The sequence below is a fragment of the Tubulanus polymorphus genome, chromosome 1, assembly GCF_964204645.1.
Source record: "Tubulanus polymorphus chromosome 1, tnTubPoly1.2, whole genome shotgun sequence".
NCBI classification, from domain to species: Eukaryota; Metazoa; Nemertea; class Palaeonemertea; order Tubulaniformes; family Tubulanidae; genus Tubulanus; species Tubulanus polymorphus.
In genome coordinates, this window is record NC_134025.1 from 21,489,337 (window position 1) to 21,505,644 (window position 16,308).

The 16,308-nt window shown below is 38.0% G+C and overlaps 1 protein-coding gene across 4 annotated transcripts in view; it reads right to left on the reverse strand.

Annotated features, from left to right (window-relative positions):
• The window catches only part of LOC141905493 (protein king tubby 1-like), a 46,858-nt gene that overhangs the window by 30,379 nt on the left and 171 nt on the right, over nt 1-16,308 (reverse strand). For 2 of the 4 annotated variants that reach the window (XR_012619264.1, XM_074794363.1), the window contains exon 1: nt 6,751-6,968. The exons of the other annotated variants lie outside the window; for them this stretch is intronic. Coding sequence is in view for 1 of the 2 variants with exons in the window: in XM_074794363.1 (XP_074650464.1) it covers nt 6,751-6,794 (44 nt within the window). In the remaining variant the exon portion in view is untranslated. Of the gene's footprint in view, nt 1-6,750; nt 6,969-16,308 lie in introns of those variants that run through there. 4 annotated transcript variants of the gene reach the window in all.

Below are 16,308 nucleotides of genomic sequence, written 5' to 3' on the forward strand. Positions count from 1 at the left end.
GCTATCATCTATCTGTGTCCCTTGTTCATTGAATCGTTTGTTAATTACGGCAATTAAAACCCCAAGCTGTAATCATCTTAATGAGCAGTTTATGCAGTTCTCAAACAAATGGGATTGTTTCTGCATTCAACACGTGCTATAACTAACTGTGGCAAGCGAGGACCTGATTGATAGGTTTGTTCGGTCTTCTTCGCTTGAATTTCATCTTCATTTCGAATGAACTATTATCCGAAGTTTTCTTAGTTTCAATTTTCCAATTACAAATGAAACTACATCCTAACGAGATAAAAAACCACTACGTACAAATTGAAAGTTCTTTTTGGAATTGAGAATCTATTCAATCAAACAATTAAAAGAACTCACTTTCGATCTCACCCTAAGGATCATCCTTAGGTGTGATTTAAAAAGAAAACGTTTGATTTGTACATAGCGGGTTTTTATCTCATTATCCATTCGCCACATTTAGAAGTGATATTCTACCAAACAGAACTATAATCAAATGCTGACCAGAAAAGTCAGTCTAGTATCATTTCGATAGCTCGTACGTGCAACCACGTTTGGATTTGGCAGCTTAAGTTGATCGTGCCACCTGGCAGGTACCTAGCAGGGGCGAATCTATAGGGTCTGATTCAGGGACCCCCAAAATAGGGCATATCATACATAATTAAAAGGGCACCCAATCATCGGAAAACTTTTTTTTAGCTTTCAGAGTTTTCATTTTCCCGTGAAATTTCAAGGCAATTTGACATGTTGAGGGGGGGGTTCTAGAGGGTATGAACCCCTGCACCCTCCCCTTGAATGCGCCCTGGCTGGTTATGCATTGACCCCACTGCTAAACACAATATCAAATGGTTTCCCAGTATGTATAATGCAATAGATAGAAAATTAAATTTTTCATTTCGTTATAGCTTAATGATCAATTACCCAATCCTGAGTGGTGATGATGTTCAAAAGTAATTAATATATAAGGTCTAAAATTAGAATATCATATTTCTATATGTTTGTTGTGTAACCAACAACTAATGTGTCGATTAAGATTCTAATTGGATAGTCACTGCATGACTACCAGAAAATAAATTAAACGTTCAACCCACCCAACTTTTACAAATAGTTCCGTTTAGTTAAAACTATCCATTTGGCATTTATTCTAAGTATTCTTTTTCATTTCTTGATTGAATTTCTATGCAGCGTTTCCTTAGATGCTTGACTACGCCAAACAAACAGCCCTCACCGGAATGTCCACCCCACCCAACTTTAACTAAAGTAATTCAAACTTCTTTACCGAATAAATTGAATTTCCCGATTGATTTGATTTCCGCCGTATATTCGATAAACAAATAACATCCAAATGCTTTGTCGTTTGCAATCTTTTCTAAGGGCACGCCTTCGCGATCAAAGTTGCCACTGATTAATACTTAACCGACGTTGCTGTAAGCATAGAAATTCAGTCCAGTTTGTAACCCTTTCAGTGCTGACTAATTAATACCCTATAGTGCTGGAGATAATTCAAAAATTTTGAAAAATTCCACCATAGTGTGTTGAATAACGGGAATACCACTATAGTACGTCTACACTGCAACGCGGTATATCGTTAGGTACTAATATTTCACTATGTTTGGCAGGTGCTGCCATCTTTCAAGAGAGATATTTACTAATTACATCAATACACCGCAATGCAGTGTACTTGCAAAACCCATCCCGATTTATACACACTGCACTGCAGTGTAGATGCACTGAAAGGGTTAAGTGCAAACTTATCAGTTTTAACCTTTCGACTGGTGGTACAGAAAAACCAGGAAAGGGCACTTCGGGTTTTATTCTGGCTGCTTGGTACAACCCACACAACGACATCAAAAATACATAAATCATACTCTTTATGTATTTTTGATGACATTCATATAAGCCGCAATCACACGAAGACGATTTGATCAGATCAGGCACGAGTCAAATTTGGCCCGTGCCTAATTAGAGAGCGTAGTGACACATAAACCACTTGCTAGATGATACTAAACAATGCTTAAACAAAGCGTACGTATAGCAAGTCACTTCTGGAACCAGTTGCAGTTCACACGCAATGATTTGACATGTGCTTATATTTGGATCGGGTCTGGTCCGACGTATTCAGTGGGACGGGCACGGGCGAATTTGGCACCGATGGCTATTGCGTCCATCTTATTGTGTCTGCGCTTGTTTTTTTGCTGTCCACATCATGAGACAACATAACTGGCATCCCCCAATACCGATACATGAATTAGGTATCGTATTGCGTGGGCAAAAAAACTTAATTAAGTCATTTTCATCATCGTAATTTTAAAATGATAATAAACTGTATCGCTAAAGTAAATATGCCTTTTCACGGAATCCCGTCATTATTGATAACAACTAACAGTAAAACTAGAATCAAACTAGATCAACGCCACTGTGAAACTGAGTCCAGTTTACCAGATTTGAATGAGTTTAGTAACGCCGACTATAATCAAACTAGTTTTCTATGCATGTAGATGTATACCGGTATATGTGAACAATACATTCGTTTTCTTGTCAAATCACTCGATCATAGACACATTTAAAGATCACTGAAACACTCGTTCCCAGGCACATTCCCATCCGATGTTAACGACCATATATCAACGTTCATATCGACAGAATGTAAATTAGCGTAGCCCGGTGGAGGAGGAATATCCATAAGAAACTATACTAAAAACTTGATTCAAATCGATCCTGAAAGATCCTTACACGAAAAACATTTTCCTTCTTATGAAATATACAACTTCAGTCAGTGCGCTTGCAAATTATTTCACACAGATCGGACTGTACTCCGAGAAAGTTCTGACACACTGAGAAAAGATAGACTGACGAAAATATGGAGAAAAATTACTTTTAGGAGGTTTTTACGCGACTTACTTTTTGTACTGAGAATTCAGTTCTTAGTCACCTACCGTAGAAATGACTTTCTAAAAATCCAATGTATTATGGGATACATATGCCAAGAACAAATAGGACTATTAAACATAAAATATTTACACAAGCTCTGAAATTGTGATAAATCAGACCTATTATCACACAAGTCTGTTCCATATGCCTATATATTAATGCAATCAGCGATTGCTATAAGTATCGATATACATAATTCCGTTTCATTATTCTTAGAAGCTTGTCGATTTATGAACATTTTAGTACTTCTGTGCAATGTTATCATAACTTGTGGAGTAGATAGATAAACTAAACTGAAACTGATTTCTAGAAAAATGCTTGTAGGTTTCCAATAACTGAATCATTTCTATAAATTCTATTTTGTAACGTATAGACCCTTGATATTTCGCTTGCCAAAACTAAAATGCGGATTAGAAGAATGTCTCCACTGATTAAACGCGTGCACGCGGGTCGGATCTTTTGTTTCAAAAAATAGCATTCACCCCATGAATCATAATGGCGCACAGCCGGATTTTAAATGACAGAAATCACCGACTGTGAACAACTTCAATACGAAGTGTCCTTCAGTAGGTTTTACATAGAAAGTTAGTTATTCTGGTATTAGGTAGACTGGAATTACAGTTAATAACAGGACTTTTCATCTAAGACGACAATCCTTGATGTACCTTCGTGCGCGCAGCGAACCCATAAAATCTTGCCTTTTTTCAAGGTTTGCCCATATACGTACTTCTGAAATGAGTAGGTCTTAGAAAGAAGGACATTTCTCATTTGGACGGTCCTGTCATTGTTTTTGTTCGGCCCAATTTCATCAAAATGGCATGAGCACGTTCATGACAGAATACATCCTATCGTTATTCACCCATTATAAACGTCTCATACTTCGTAGCAATAAATCTTGAATTGAATTGGCAGATTTGACTTACAAGAAGTAGAGTTGCGTTTACTACGCGATCAAAATCAACCACATTCATTATATCTACTTAAGGCTTGAATAATCATGATAATACAACTCCTTCAGGATCAGGACCAAATGAAGTACTCATGTCACATGTCAAAAACTATGCAACTATGAGTGTGATGATGGTAGAACTATTTTTCCAATATGATTAGGTTCCATATGCGGGAAACTCTGTCTTGAAAATGGTAAGATTCAGAGAAACTTGCAAAACCGTACGATTTTGGCTTACAGCCAGTCAACATTTCCAGAATCTAATCCCCAACAAATGACTAACGTTGCATGAAACTTGAGCAATTTTCAGGACGTTACGGTGTCACAATCGAACGTTATCTTATCATTGGTGAATTGATAGTCAACAAGATAGTAATAGTAGTTCCCAGCGGGACCGTCCTAAAAAACCCCACATTATGTTGATGAGAGGTCAAATGCGCGATTTTTATCAGGGATCATTCATTTATTATGTATGCATTAGGGGAGGGGGGAGGGGTCAGTGCAATTGCGTACTGTAATGCTTAATGTATATGAAAAAATGGCCGATTTTGCATACAGGGGGAGTCGAAAAAGTCAAATTTCATGCGTACGTAATAAATGAATGATCCCTCATAGGGCAATGTACTATGACATTTCCCGGAGGAGGAGCGTTGCTCCATCATAATTAGAACGAGATTTGATGGAGACCTACGCATTTCCCATAAATATATACCACAAAAAACCCACCTTTTGCATGTGGGTTTTCTATCATAGCATATAGTTTTTTGTCCACGGACAAAATCACAGTATCATAAAAATCAGCAATACCACCCCACAATATAGGCTAACAAATGAATAATGCTAGTTGATGGAAAACAATCAAAACTGCAAGCTATCCGACAAATACTTATATCAATCTTATTTAATTCAGCCAAACAGTCGGCGATACTTTCTAATTTAATTAACTTTCGTTCTTAATTGATTAGTAGGCTTAGCTGATATGTAGTTGCCACCATAAAAAGTTAATTAACTATACGCGAGACTAACACGATATCGAACAAATACCGCCTTTTCACTCTTCCCATCAAAACGTCGACATTTTGACCTCGGTTTAACCCACTTATAGCCTACACAACAGTGTCGTCAACACTACCGGTAAAAACTGCGATAAACAACAACAGTTTCAAAACTTCAATTCGCTTTCAAAACGAAGAGATTACCAAAGAGATCAATAAAATTGATTGACTTATCTGTTTGATCTAAAATATACATAGCCTAAGTAATTCACTAAGAAAAGATTGCAAATAGATCAATAAAATTCATTGACTAATAGGTTTGAACTGAATGTACATATGCACGCACGAAAAGTCTAGCAAATTAATATGATGGATGATTTAATCAACTTAGGTCTATAAAGCCGTTGACCCAATCTGCCAGCTAAAACTTTATTTTATCAAACTCAAAAATTCAATTAAAAAACATACTAAAAGACCGTTATTTCGTTATATCGTTATTTCCAGACTCCCAATCGATCGCAATCGGATTCATCTTAATCTGTTGGTTATAAACACGTGTTCGAAAAAAACCCAGAGATTTCGATTCAGTTGATGCATTTATGAGTTGATCCCATTGCGCAGTCAAGGCTTAGCTATCTTGGCTATCGGTAAAGTCAATCCATGGACTATAAAATGTCCCGTTTCATAGTCCAGGGTCAATCTAACAACCTGAGACTGGTCTTTAGCCCAATGCACACACCAAGGGCCAGTTCCATAGTGATCGCTTAAACTTAAGACAAGCCTGAGACCATATTAGTTCTATAGCCAATCTAACAACTTAACCCTTTCAGTGCTGACTAATAAATACCCTATAGTGCTGGAGATCATTTGAAAATTTTGAAAAATTCCACCCTAGTGTGTTGAATAACGGGAATACCACTATAATGCGTCTACACCGCGTCGCAATTTATCGTTAGTTACTAATATTTCACTACGTTTGACAGGTGCTGCCATTTTTCAAGAGAGATAATTACTAATTACTAATTACATCAATACACCGCAGTGCGGCGTACTAGCAAAAGCTATCACCGATTTATGCACCGCACTGCAGTGTAGACGCACTGAAAGGGTTAAGACCAATCTTAAGACATAAGCCCACTTTTGGACTTGAGTCTCGACTGTGGAACCGGCCCCATGTGTTTTGTTTCATCGCTTAAACGGAAAATACGTTTTTCATAAATCGTTTTGCTGCTCTCGCATAAGATGAGACGTTCAACTCAGACGGCATCATAACCGAAACGTGTAGAAAACAGTTCTTGCACCATAGAGTCAATGGCGCGACAATACACTCATTTACATCAATCTTTGTGTATACCACGTGAGGCAGTGATGCGCCCTTAACAAATAACGTTTTCGACGACACAAAATGTTTTGCGCGAATCAATCGGTGCTTGTCTCGCGAAAAACATGGTTTCTGTTCGTCGTTTCCTGTTTTGACTTCAACATAACTGCACAAAGCATAACAATACACATTGAAAACATTTTTAATGAGGGGGAAAAATGGTTTTTCTTTGCGTACCACGCGTGTCGGGCTTTATAACTTATAATTTAAGACCACAAATTGAGTTGAAAAGTCATAACTGCAAAAAAGCGTTTTTCATCTTGCCCAACCCGCTGATCACCGCTTAAGACATTATCGACAGGTTGCGAGTTTTCTTTTACCGATTAAGTGGAAACAGAACATGGATAGTTCGAATGAAGAATGATTGTCGCAAAACCATCGAAATTCGATTAGAAAAAAAAGAAAAACAAAATTCCCGAATATCACAAACAGCTTATATACATATATATATATATATATATATATATATATATATACGTATATGCACGAACCTGTTGTAACTCCACGATTTAAGATCTTTATGAGTCGCCATCATTGTTAATCCGATTTATATCTGTGTGAAGCAATAATAATAACAACAGCAACAACAATGATGATAATAATAATCCAATGTGCTACCGTCGGTGATGTTGACGATCGAGCATGTCGTCGTCGATCGAACTGGCGCGGGTAGAACAGGCTTACGAACTAACTATACTTCGATCTACAATCCACCTGCGCACTTACATATATATAAGTAATTCGTCTAGATTAAAAAGCCTTTTTATAATCGCGGCGGCTAGCGTATCAGGTACGTTCTATTAATCAGCTGGCCTCCTTGTGAAACAAAGTTCCTAGACCTAATCTAATCTTCGCGCGACTCAAGCATGTATGACGACTTCCCCAAATACATAAATATAGACACGAACACGCTTCTACTAAGCACGACGACGCGCTGACAAAGGGCGGAAGAATTTTCTATCTATTCATTAAAATCCGGTAAAATACGAAGGGTCAGCCCTTCGTGAGAACAAACGACATACCGGTACTGCAACTACCGGGTACATAAATGGCACAGCACTGAAACTATAGCAATGAATGCATAAAAGGTCTATGCCTATATATACGACTGCATGCGGAAAGGTGAATTATTTATCAAAGCCCCTATACTACTGCTCCAACCAACGCTGCCCTATGCTAATTAAGTATTAATTAGCAACGTTGTGTGCGCTAGTCTCTGAATTAATTTCCTCGCTGTAACAATTTTTCAGCATGACTTAATCCATCGTCATCCGTGTGCCTATACCTACAGTTGTTCGCTGCGTCCACAGTTATCAAAACCCATTAAATCGTTTTGAAAGATGTTAACCGGACCCATACCCTCGGCAAGAAAACTAACTCGAAAGTTTATTGATGACGCCTTGAAGAAAAATAACACGCGCATCTAATTGCGTAATACTATCGACGCTGAATAATATCATATAATATCAAGTTATTTTGAATTCGAATATATTGACAATTGAATTTAATTGGACGGCATATAGTCAAATGAGGCAAGCCATAATATTGCCGGCGTAGGGCACATCTGCAAAATTCAATATCAAAAAGACATGAAAATTTATCGAATAGAAAATAAGAGTCATTAAATATACACTTAATTACAAAATGAACTCCAATATTGATGACCTAATGTACGTCGACTCACACGGTTCCCCTTAATTAGAAATATAAAGATTATTGTTAACCGGTTTCGAGGCATCAAAAAAGCAAAGGTTATTTAGCACTAGGTTATTTAGTAGAACCTAGTTGAACAACGAATAATATTACATGTACCATGAGGCACCAGCATTGCTAGAGTGGTAATCATGGTTTTTGCTGCAGATCCAGGCGTGTTGGAAGCAATTTTTGATTGCCGAGTCCAATTGCTGATTTTTGACAGGTTCTAATATAACCACGGCGAATTCACTTCAATTTGGTCTAGTATAGTATTGAAAAAGAAAAGAAAAGTTATTCAGTAAATTATGCTACAGTTGCTATACGGTTCCAACACCACTGAGATCTGCCAGGTTGACAAGTAGTTACAGGTACATCCGTTCACTAGTAGTCATTCAATATCCATGATTCTATATCTTTCACAATTCAAAATTGAATTAACTTTTCTCATTCCACAGTCCATTTACGAAGATAATGGCAAAAGAGAAACAGCTGCTCAAATAATAAGGCAGAGACACAAATAATGCAATGAAATGGAGCAGATATTCGTATATAAAACGCCGCCGATGCCGTAGCTGCCTGGCTACCACCATAGCAACTTCATTCAGCCCGAGATAAACCGTCATCTCGGTTCAATTCCAGGTTTTCCCCGAGAACAGAACCGTCAGTTATTCGTCCAGTCAAGATCGACCGGAATCGATTTAGCGTCGATATTTTTTCGACAAGCGAAAAATACCTTTCCACAAAACCAGGTCTGTACATATACAAGAGACAAACGAATATAGAAAGCATTGATATTCTTTCAATGAGAGAATAATTTTTTATAAACAGCCTACTTTTCGACATGACCATACATTATACAAGAGACAAGATAGGACATCTTATGGCAGCACCTGGATAAAGAACAATTTAACAGGGTGGCCACTTTTATTTGACACACTTTTTCTCTTGACTATTTCCTGACATGCAGGTTGTTTACTCAGAATCTAATGAATTTTAACAATCAAATACGTAAGACATTAGGGGGAAGCTGTCTGACTTTACGCACGATCTAGCAATCTCAACAAATTTCCCCGACTTTTCAGCTGTTTTACAAAATTCCCTCGACTATTCCATGACTTTTTTCAAGTAAAGAAAAATTCCCCCTTTTCCCCTGCTTTCCAGAAAAGTAAGTAAGTGGCTACCCTGTTTAAGAGAGATGCGTTAAGTACCTTCTTCACAAAGGACATAAACATCAAAACTTAGAGGTTGTCTGTGTATAAGCCTATGGCCTTAATGGTAAATGGTATTTGATGGAAAAATGGCAAAATGAACATATTTCAAATGATAACTCGATTTCTGTCATTAAAATGTCGGGCGATGGTTACGAGAGGGCGATCACTGCGTTATACTCCGTAGTGTGTCAACAACTATTAATGAAATACAAACATCGCATTTTGAGAAAATAGACTAGGCAAACAACGAACAATTTAAATGTTCAGCCACTTCATTAATTCAACTGATGATATTAAATGGATACCACTCAAAATCTTCCGATGCCAGCTGCTATCATAACGCCGAAGTAGCAGTCTATTTTAGGCAATAGCCCGGCATGGTGTCTCCCCCTTAATAGTATTAGGAAAATTAGGTGGGGGAACACATACACAAAAATTGTGAATGAAAGAGAATATCTCCTTAAAAATATCTTGCAAAAAAGGGCAATCTCATAAGGGTTAAAAGCATTCTCCCTAGGCAGGGATTCGAAACTGATGCCATCGCTATAGCCATGGCATAAAACTCTGCCATACTAGACCGGGTGTGCAGGTACATGCCCAGGTCTGCCGCACGTAAACTTGCGGCAGCAATCAGATTGCTTGTTGTTTATTCGCTAAGGCGAATTTCAAGGGAAAACTATACATGGGTAAACCAGGGCTAAAATAAAATGGGATATCTGATTGGCTTATAATGACATCATCTAAGCTGCACGTGTAGTACCAGAACACTGGGTCTAGTATGGCAGGGTTTCATACCATGGCGAGTCTCGATGCCATCAGGTTCGAATCCCTGGCGGGGCGGACGGGTTGGGAGTAGATGCTTAGTCTTGTCCAACCCTGACTAGTCATCTGAAATGGCGAATTCAATTGATAGAACTGCCATATACCTTTGTGATCTAATTCGACTATGCAGGAAATGTAGATCCTTTGATTGCAGTCGTTGCTCGAGGGAATCTACTACGTTTAGTCAAATCCAATAGAGCTGATAAAGTAAAGTCGTAAGCCAGAAAAATCCATTCATTCGTACGTAGATGTATCCATAGAATCACACAGTTCTTTAACAAAGCCCCTATACTGATCATCCCTATCTTCCTGGATAATGAGTTTTAACGGAGAAAATTTCATATTTGAAGGAACAGCAGCAACACTTGCAATATATTCCAATTACAGACTTCTCCAAAATCAGTATTGTTTATCTCGATAAACCTTTAACCTTTAATTCAGAGGCTTTATAAGCAAATATTCACCCTCGATACCACTAAACTTGGTTTCTAACTTGGTAACCGCCTAGTAGGGTAAAAAAGATCCAGCTTCCAACAGTAACGAGATATAGGCGTAGTACAACTTCTAAAGTATCTAATAGCCTATTTCTCAAAAATAAAAGCAGTCTTATAGGAGTTTCTGACATCAAACGCGCTGAAAAGCGTTTCCCATTTTAGAAGGATTATTTGAGCGAAAATACATGAGAATACCCAGCAGCAGCTCGATAAGAACTACTAAGCAGCTTTTACTGATCCACCAGTAGGTATCGTCGCCATAAAACAGACAGACACCTGTTCACCGCGGATCAGGGGCAGAGAGATTTATAAATTCCCGTCGATGAATTTAAAATTAAACGATCCAAATGGAAACCGCTCGACGATGACGATATGTCATGAAATACAGCCGCGGTAATAGACTTAATAAAGTTTAACCCTTTCAGTGCGTATACACCGCAGTGCAGTGAATGAATCGGTGATGGCCTTTGCTAGTACACCGCACTGAGGTGTATTGATGTAATTCGGAAACGTTTTTATCTCTAATGAAAGATGGCAGCACCTGTCAAACAGAGTTAGAAATAAGTAAGTAACGATACACCGCACTGTGGTGTAGACGCATTATAGCTGATGCCTGTTATTTTATGCTCTGGGCTGGAATTTTTCAAACATTTTCAAATTAGCTCTATTAGTCACCACCGAAAGGGTTAATAGAATGGTTTTTGACTCAAACCCTCCTCAATCATCTCGAGGAGACCCCAAATAGGCTGAGCACACATTAGATATTTTTTCTTTCGGCGAAGGATGGCTTCCCAGATCAGTAAACGTCAAAGACTGACGAGTAAAGACATCTAGGAAACCTTATTACATATCGGGGCTTAATGTCGTGGGTGATGACACGAGCTCTACTGACGCAAGTAATGACAAACTTATCATATCCAGGCTTATACGTTGGCTGGACATGATATCTATCGCTACAGAGCTCCGAGTATCAATTTATTCCTTGCTGATGTCGGCTATGAAAAATGAACACGAAAATGCATCCTATAAGAAAATCTGACTCAGAAAAAAAAGTAAGATTTTCAAGATTTTGAATGAAAAATATGATTGACTCTAGGAGTCAGAGCACAATCTTATTACCATATCAACTTATCTGCATGGAGGAGAGGCCTTATCTATTCAAAATATGTAGGAGCTCGGAAGGCGGGAATGCCAGCATTTTCAAGCCAGCGACTGAGCATACAGCTATCGCTAATGATTATTAACGCATTCCTATTAATCATTCATAAAAATACCTATGGCTTAGGCAAGTTTCTGACTTCGGACAGAATTATATTTGAAAATGAGAAAACAAAAAACTGAAAATTGGAAGTTCATTGATGCCCTCGAAAACTAACACATATATTGCTTAATATTGTAAACACTCAATAATATTACATAAATTATATAGGCCTAATACTAAGGATCAATGAATTAAATGAATAAAGTAATAAATAAAGTAATTTTTGGATTTGAATAGGCTATATCGATAATTGAATTGAAAGGCGGCAACCAGTCTAGCCCTGATATAATGATGACGTAGTGCACATCCTCTCAAATATAGTTATCAAAATTTATCAACAATAATAAAATAAGAGCTATGAAATATATCCGATTACAAAATAAATGCCAAAATTCATAATTTTTGTAATTGTTATTTTGAAACGCCTTTACCGATGACGTAGTAGGCCTATGTACAATCACACGGAATCGCTTAGGCCAACGCATACTACTAGGTATATCAATGTAAATAGACATTATTGCAACGGTTTTTATGGCGTCAAAAAAAAAACTAAACCTAACACTTTTCTCCAACCTGTAATTATTCGGGTGGTTTACCTGGACTAGACTACGCTCATATTGCGCCCACGCCGACCTCAATACCCACGATACCGGTAACTTATGGGGCGTGTATACGAAACCCGATACGCGTATCGATCTCTCCCGATAAGCAATATAATCATTTGGCGAAATCATTAATAAAGATACGTGACAATCTCCTCGCAGCGCGGCACACTATTATTATATCAGACGTAGTTAACGATGCCATAACATACACACACGCGCGAACGTCGTGTTCTAATCCAACGACGAGCGATGATTATAAAGGTGTATACGCGGCACAAATCCCCTTCAAAGGTACCTGATCTAACTAGTAATGATTTCTACATAACCCTCTCGAAACCCTGTCGATTGAGATACGCATTGAGATACACTGCTTATCGCGGCGTAGTATCGACGATGATTGAATGAAATGGGATTCATTGACGAACGTATCGCGGCGTGTTCAAACTTTGAAATCTAGAATGCGGCAATGTCACGTATCTAGGCCTATGTCTCCTCGGGGTAAGCATTGATCAAACAGTAACGAGGCAAGAAATTGAAGGCAGGTACTAACAGTTGATGAGTCGACAAGATACACAATATCCTTATAAGATGGATAACAAGAGAAATTCTACTGTAAATTCAGCGAAAAAATGAAAAGTTTTTTATGGTTGAATGATATATATTTCGAGCAATTTTGAGATATTTTTAGTTGAGCCTAATTGTTCATTAACTCGACTGTAAGAACTGTTGGTTTATGGCCAAAATAGAAAAACCAGTCTCCACTCTCCAACGGGCCAAGCTTTATGATATATGTCAAGAATTTAGATTGCAAGAAATTCTCCAGTTCCACAGTCGTAGTAAGAGTTAACTCTTGAGTTAAAGTTAGTTAACTTTCAATGAGTAAGAGTTAGCTACAGAAATAAAATTAGTTCACTTTCAATAGATTAAATCTTAACTCACAACTGTGGAACTGGGTCAAGATGACCGATACCCTCCATCCTTGATAAGGTTGGACATCTAACCTCACCCAATCCTCACATAAAGTTTCAGAAAAAGCGATCAATAAATGCAAATTGAAACGTGCGAGACGCACGTGCTACAAATCAGTGAATAATTACCAAGGTAAGTACTAGAATCCTCAGGCAAATACGATTAAAAACCAAAATACAAACAAGAGCTTATATACTGAGAAATGAGAATATGTTTTCTTTATGAAATTTTGGATGTGCGCCTATCAACACCTACATCAATCTTATTTGTTCAAGTTTGGAATTTCAATCAATACTCGCTATTTTTGACGACAAACTAAAGACTGATTGAATTGCGCATGAGGTGAGCTGTCATTTTTGTTCGATGTTGCAATGCCATTCTTAAATTGGTCATACGACCATATACAATCAGTTCAGATACCAGCGATTGTAGCCGACGTAAGTGGGAAGGAACTGGTGGGAAGTCATGCCCGGCCAGTCGCTGGGAATCAAGCGCAGCCAACATAAGACGGGCTACGATCACGTTTCTTCTTGGATGAGTCGGTATCGGCCATGTCACCGCTCCAAAAACTAGCCTTAAAAATCCTGTTTAACTGTCAGCTAAAATTGTCGATACTAACGAATCATTTTGCCTAGTTGTGTCCACCCAAGTTTCTCCGTTACTTAAAACATCCCGAACAATGCAGATCGAGTGGACCATTCACAAGTTCCGACGCCATGATATTGAGAGTGGTTTTGAAAAATGTCATCTATTTCAGACTGGACTTCAACAAATAAAATGCTGTAAAATAAATCTGTGTATAAATATATATATATATATATATATATATATATATAATATATATATATATATATATATATATATATATATATATATATATATATACATATACACACACATATATATCCTTCGAATAAATTTAACAGCTACCACTATTGTATCTAATTAGTAAGGATCGGGGGGGGGGGGGGGCTAATAATCCATCTTCAATTTCCAGCTGCTCTGGAACAGAAATCAGTTGAGGTTTGAAACACTAAATCACATTCTAGTGCTTGCTGCTTGTACTACTTTAAGTACAAATGGACTGACTAGTAAGCACAGGTAATGTTCAAGATTGGTGTTGCAATGATTGGCTAATTAGCAATGTTACATATTGGACACAAATAAACATATGTATTGTATGTTTAGTTTCAGCAGAACCTAATTGCAGCAGTACTGCGATAACGGGATTGTTCAAAAGGCAGTTCGAATCTAATCTGCGCCGAGATACTGATTTTCTATGCAGTAATCGCATTTTAATGGGTTTCATCGCTAGTTACATGAAAGGAAATCAGAATCAAGATAATAATCGAACTGTCATAATAAACTTATATATCCCCGATATTGCGGGTTTCACTTATCAACTTATAAACTGAGAATGTGTCAGTCTACCACTCGAATTGAGATCAGTTATAACAACAAAATATTTTTTCCGGGTAGAACACCGACCACACAGTAAGAAATTGCTAGAAGGTTTTTAATTTAATTTTCTATTCATTTATTGAGATTTTTTGGTAAAATATCAACTGACGCGATAGTCAGAGACTAGCCCCATGATTTTCACTAAGCTAAGTATTATGTTAGATATAGAGGAAATTACAACAAGACATTGTATGTACAACACTCCTTCATTAGCGGAAACAATAACAATATTCATACAACCTCAGTGTAGACAGACTTTAAAGATTTCTCCGGCTACTGATCAATTATCGATTATTCGAGATCAATACTATACGACCGGTCAGGCTATTGAATCACCTCATGGCCCCAGCGGGTTAGATGACGATATATAATACGGCGGAAATGGGGCAAAATTTTGAAATGATAATTGTTTTAAATTGGTTTCGAATAAAGCTGTTTATGAACTGTGGTATAAGAGACATAGGCCTAACATTATTTCATTCGTCGGTGGGAGTGGGATAATGGGAGTGTGTGAAATACTGCTAGAGATAGTCTTTAGAATTATGAAACGGTTTGATTGAATACAAAGTCTGCAAATGTCTGCTTTTTCAGTGCAAAATTTGCAGAGTGGTATTTTCCATGGATCTACATCATCATGCTGTCTTGCACCCGAGCGAACTGTCGGAATTAATTAGACCTAATTAATGTGGTGGGTGAAAAATCCGAAATGGTTTTTATGACGCGGCATTATTCCAGTTAGCCTACCACAAGGGTCACCCTCTATATATCATCAGATATACTGATAAAAATAACAAAATGATTGCGTTAAGTTTAAGATTAGGGTTGGGAAAGGGTTAAGGGGGTTTATTTTCAGGGGCGGATCCAGTCAAGTGTCTAAAAGAACAGGTCAATGATGACAGATTTTCAAGATTCTGGTGGATTATAAATTAGGCTAAGTCACAGCGTATAAGTTTCTTCACCCAGTCCTGAGTGGCCAGTTTGTGGTGCTCCATATACTGCGAATACAAAAAGCTCATGTGAACCACCCACCGCCCAGTCACGTAGATGTTATGCGCGGTTGTTATTTATAGGGGTCGCATTAGCAATGAACCCCCGACACTATAAGGTTCTCAGTGTAAAAGTCAGGTGCGTTGGAAGCAATTTTTGATTGCTTCGGCCAAATACCGCTTTTGGACAGGTTTTAAATATTGCTGCGGCGATTTTACTTAATTTTCTTCAAAAACGTGGTATTCAAAGAAAAACGCCACTGACAGTATCAAGAAAATATAGGCCTACCGCATTCCAGGAGGTACATTGATTGACATCAACGACCGTAACGCGTCGCTTGTATCCCAAGTACCAACCACCACTCTCTACAAGCATACTGCATAGTAGCCAGATGCGAGTCATGAGGGTCCCTGACCACACACCGACCGGACCGGGGGTTAAATACATGTGTGGGAGGGTGCCGGTGGTGGACTACAAACAAGCTTAGCAAGCACAAGCAGCGGGCAGGCCCTCTCTCTCTTAAAAAACAACTTACAAGTTACAT